The sequence below is a fragment of the Echinococcus granulosus genome (genome assembly GCF_000524195.1).
Source record: "Echinococcus granulosus chromosome Unknown EG_S00195, whole genome shotgun sequence".
Taxonomy (NCBI): domain Eukaryota; kingdom Metazoa; phylum Platyhelminthes; class Cestoda; order Cyclophyllidea; family Taeniidae; genus Echinococcus; species Echinococcus granulosus.
This window is the reverse complement of record NW_020170575.1, coordinates 2,517-7,721: the sequence shown is the minus strand read 5'-3', so window position 1 is coordinate 7,721 and position 5,205 is coordinate 2,517. Positions and strand designations below refer to the sequence as shown.

Genomic DNA, 5,205 nt, shown 5'->3' with positions numbered 1-5,205 from the left:
AACTTCAAAGCATCTGTCCCTATTCACTGAATTGGAGCATAGAAGATAGGTAGGTCGTGAAGACACCTGCTTCTATTTTAGAACAAAGTAATTTTGTTTTTGCTCAGGCATATTGTTTGAGTTTGTCTCGACAAAATTTGTCTTCAATGGGGAGAACAGCATGAAAAGCCAACTTAAACATGTACAGAGAAGTGGTTTTGAAGTCCTTAGATGTATCCAGCCGTTTTAAAAGAAGTTTTTTTATAACTTTGATTTTGTTATATAGGACGGATGTCAAGAGCGATCGTGTTATGGTCGTTAACAAAGACTTAAGATGATTAAGTCCGCTTGAAATCTACCACACACAAAGCAAAGCCCGGTTAGCATAAATAAGTGCCTTAGAGCCTTTTGGGGATAGTAAATACATGCTTTCACTCTTAATGTTGGCCTACAGAATCAATATATCATCACAAGTATGTTGGCAAATAATCTAAAGCTGCATTTTTTGTAGGCACTTGAAGAGTTTTGGAGAACCAATGGATGGAATTTAGAGTAAGACAAATTTTGTTCATTTTCAGGTTTTCTCCATCAGCCAAGGCTTAAATAATTGCAAACTCTTTCGCCGTAAATATTGCTCTATGCGTTTGATATGCTAATCTTAGCACATAGTCTTTTAAGTCAAAAATTGAAAGTTTTGAGCATGTAATGCATCTTTTAGTCACACGTTTCTTAATATACTTTATGGCGGTGCGTAGTTCTGTTGCCATTCAAGAACACAATTATTAATGCCGAAGCCTAATTTGAATTTGCAGAGCGGTCAACCTGGTATTGCGTTAGTGTGTTCAGGATGAACAGGAAATAGTTGACAGAACAGTGAAGAGTACGGCACCAAAAGGCAGGCCGTATCTATTCCTACAAGCACGCATGAGTAAATTCAGTGATTTACATAGCCACCAAGCATCACGGCGAATAAATATAGGGAGTTGCACCAAACACCGTACGATATTCCCAAACCATTTGATACCATTAGGGTGAAATGAGAGAAGAGCAATATAGAGATATAAAGTTCTGCTAAATTACGAGTCACTAGCTCTTGAAGCTCATTACCTCTGTTAATTTGCATAGATACAACCTACTTGCTCGGCTTAGCATTTTTATAATTGATGAAGGTGTAAAGAAATGTTACACTTCTAGCGGCAAGTACTACAGAGCGCTTTTCGTGGTACGTAAATCTCAATCTACGAACTCGACAAACCTGTCAACGGCAATTAACAGTAAGATTAGGAGTTCCACAACTAAAAGCAATCCTCCTGAATGATTTATTAGGATCGGTAAAATTGTGGCAACAAAAGCGAAATACAAGTGCTAAGGTTGTAAGAGACATCAATGAGAACATATCAAAAGCTATGCACTGAAAATGCACCCATTTTACTTATCGCGTAGATCTGTATTTGCTAGGCTGTGTGAACCATCCTAACGCTATGAATTACATGATTTCAGAAGCCATTACACCCCTTTTAGTGGTAGTGCATGAAGGCTTTTGCCTTCCACAAATCCATTTTGTAGGTGACTTGAGAAGAGGCGAACACCAGATTTACTAATTTACTAATTCAGATTAGAATGCTATTAAATGCTTATTTACCAAGCTTACTAGCTAATCAAACAGTACCTTCAAGGCAGTTTTCAGAAAACTACCACTAAGCAAATAAAAATTCCAAAAACAATATTTCTTGAAACCATGATCTGATCGAAGTAGAAAGCAAACATATTTGGTCATCCGCTAGGTGTAACTAATCCAAATTTCAAACACTAGCATACACATCAATACAATTGTCTGCGACATTATTACGGACTGAATCACGTACATGAGGTAGGTCTACAATTTTTCTTATAAACCGGATATTAACACGACAAACTTTGCGCATACAATCACATGTGCTCGTTAATGGTCTCATAGGTGTCCATCAGAATTAACAAGATATAAGGATAGCTCCAAACCGACGGCTTCCTTTGCTTAAAGGAATCTGATCGTGATATTTCCGCGTTTGCCTTGCAAGCATCTTCAATCAAGCTATCACCTTTGGGCAGATGGTACGTTAATGATTGAATTATTTACAGATAGAAAAACTAGTAGGGCGGAGAAATCATAAAAATGCATGCTTTTTCTTGTATTGTCTCAATTTACCAGTTTTCTTCCCCTTTAATCACGTTGTCTTATAAATGCAGACAAATATGAAGTTGACATCTCACAATCTTCATGGTAGAGATAAGTGAATCCCACATGCATGCTAGATTTCCGGGATAGAATCAAACAAAGTATTTGTGTCTGTTGGTGATTTTACCTATTTAATGGTTACCTCCTTCTATCTATTATAATTTTGAGTTGTCCTGATGCATAAAGCGGATTGCCTGATGCCAGTTGAATTGTGCGTTGCAATTATTGTAAAACAAATAAATTTGAGAAATTTTACTGATTTCATCAAAATTAACAATCATATAAACAAGTTTGGAGTGAAGAATAGTAGACACATCGGCGTAATAATTGCCTAAAATTGGGCACAGAAAACGTCTGATGTGCTATTAATTAACACACAACAGATGCCTATGTGAATTTATTTATTAAAAGCGTACATCAAGATGTGTTGACCTCATTTTACTCAATAGTGAGTACTCAACTTTCTCATAGTAATTCGTCTAAGGAAACTTGGACTACCCTAAAATGATAAGCAAGTGTTGAACCATTTCTTCGGATTTCACAATGCAACGCCAAGAAAATATCAGTAAGTTCATTCCTCAGAAGAAGTAGAGTGATTGTTTCTGATTGCTGTTACAAATACTTGCTCCTTTAATGCCGCTAAATACTGCTCTAAACTTGCTCAAAAAATCGCATTCACTAACATAGCTCAAACTAGACCTGTAGAGGACATGCAAATTTCTCAACTTCAGAACAAAGTTGAAGTTTATCGCTGAATTGATCCTGTTTATAGCATGACACTAATTTTTTCCCCTTTTCGTAAATATTGTGGAGCGAGACTCATCGGTCTCCGCTTCCCTATTCCTAGCGTTCTTAGACAGGTCCGGTTGATTAATTTTGGACATGTTTATTAAATGACGGCCTGCCCCGTAAGGGATATGCTAGCGCGAACATGCACTGCAGTACTACAGAGCGTTGATGTTCAGTTGGGTCTGCCCTCATATAATTTAATTAGTAATTAGTGTAAAATTTGCCCCAACTATTTTCCACTTTTTGTCCCTTAAACTGTTTGAAGCACGACGCCAGCCATTCTTTCCAGTGTCTATTAAGTCATCTACTTTTCTGCAAAATGAAGATTTTTGTACAAACGAAACCGATGTGGAACGTTAGCTCTAAAATAATATGAATTGATAATCTTTGAAAAATAAAACACTGACTACCGCCTGACTTCTTGGCAAATCACTAAACGCAAAATCTGACAACAAAATTAATCAAGGTACAATCTTTAGGAGGCAACATGTTAAGACTATCATATTGTGGAAGGAAAATGAAACCGTCCTTATCATATTTTGTGGTAGGAAGCATTTGAGTCGGTTTTGCAGTTATTTACTCCTCATTCTACGGCATTCGACAAAACTCTCGTCTGTTCTACCATCTTACGTTGAAGGAGCGTTGTCTAGCGACTTTTCAAAAGCGGTCACTCTTCCCACAAGCATTAGATTTGCAGCCACTTTAACGGGCAATTTAACGAACCACAAAAGCAAATCTCAACACCTTATAACTTCATTATTTGTTGCTTCAAATGTTCCTTTGGTTCTTCAGAATGAAGCATTTGTTGTTGAATACCAAAATTGGCGTAAAAATCAACACTTAAAATATTTTTTAAAAGATCACCGGTTAATGACTTAATTGTATTTCTCTCCGAATAAATTAATCAATCAGCCACAGAAATGGATGGAGCGGGATCAGAAGGGGCAGCTTCATGTATCAGCAGAACTGACTGAAATGAATATGGAAGAAGACAATGCGTGAAAGAGAGATGCGTGTGATAATCCCCCAGAGGAGTTCGCAGCACTGTGACTTGTAGATAGAATAGGTGCCATCATGCTTCCACACAAAGGTTTTCAATATCCACATAGCCACGTAGTAAATGGAGAAAAATGATCACTGGACAGCCAACTTTCTTGGCTACTTGGTCTATGGAAGCTACTTGACGCCGTAGGGCTTTCACAGCGATGAATACCTTCATGTGGAGTAAAAGTAAAATCATTCAATTTAACACATAGACCCTTAGTTCATCAATTTGGTGCTTACATACGTTGATTTTATTTCCGATAGGTTTGACAATCTATGACGATGCTTGAATTCGAGCTTGTGTAATGAGTTCCAAATACCCAACTAGCTAAAAAACACCAACTAACTAGGCGGTGATTACGATGTTCTTAAAATATTTGGTCCATTCGCAAACAGATTAAAACAACGTCGTACTAACCCGCATGTAACACTATATGCTTAAAAACACATGACTAGTGACAAAATATTTTTTGGTTTTTTTTCAGTTGTTTCACATTTTCGCAGCATTTTCAATCCAGTTCGTAGAAGACTTTTGCCTTAATTTTGCAGTGTGTAATTTATTTTGACAAAGTTCAGGGTTGTTTGCTAACAAACGCTATGGAGTTAAGAGCGAAAAATGCAAAAATAGCTCTAAAGACTTAAAATAATTTGATCAATTCTCACAAATCTGCTTTTAATATGTATGTCAATGATGGAAGCAGAGAATTCGACCCTTACAAATAATTTGCTAAATCGATGGATGTGTGGCTGTCTTGTAAGTCTAAGTTGTAACATTGTTATACTAAAAAAATAATTTTGTTGTGCTAACCCAAGCCACTGCGCAAAATGCAATGACAGTTGGGAGCTAAGACTTTACCTAATCGCCCCAAAATGTACAGGTGGCTTGCCCAAAGGGGGTAGGACCATTTGGAAACCAAACATTTATAAGCCATTCTACTGTAATACGATAGTGGTTTATCCCTCGGTTCTGGTGAGGCGCCACTTTTGTGCCTCGAATTAGCCCCCTTGTACCTCGCTGGGTGGGCTGGCCTTTTGGGCCATGCCAATAGCCCAGACACCTTCTCCGTGCTGAATATATATTCTGCCCGAGTATTGTGTCTTCTTTCGTCTTCAGGGAGTCCCGGGACGCTACACTACAATTAATTCTATTCAACATGTACTTGATAATGCAGTCTCCG

General features: G+C 37.6%; 2 protein-coding genes across 2 annotated transcripts in view; one reads left to right on the top strand and one right to left on the bottom strand. All coding sequences in view use genetic code 11, as the record gives it.

The window, feature by feature from the left end:
• EGR_10159 (hypothetical protein) overlaps positions 1 to 229 on the top strand; it is a gene marked incomplete at both ends in the record, with an annotated part of 2,490 nt that extends 2,261 nt beyond the window's left edge. Inside the window, one exon of the mRNA XM_024499408.1 lies at positions 108 to 229. Coding sequence (XP_024346171.1) covers positions 108 to 229 — 122 coding nt within the window. The remainder of the gene's footprint in view (positions 1 to 107) is intronic.
• Positions 230 to 3,940: 3,711 nt separating this feature from the next.
• On the bottom strand, positions 3,941 to 4,090 carry EGR_10158 (hypothetical protein; the record flags this gene model as incomplete). The annotated part of the gene is made up of 1 exon (XM_024499407.1): positions 3,941 to 4,090. The coding sequence occupies one exon, from the start codon at positions 4,088 to 4,090 to the stop codon at positions 3,941 to 3,943; it is 150 nt and encodes a 49-aa protein (XP_024346170.1).
• Between the last annotated feature and the right edge of the window lie 1,115 nt (positions 4,091 to 5,205).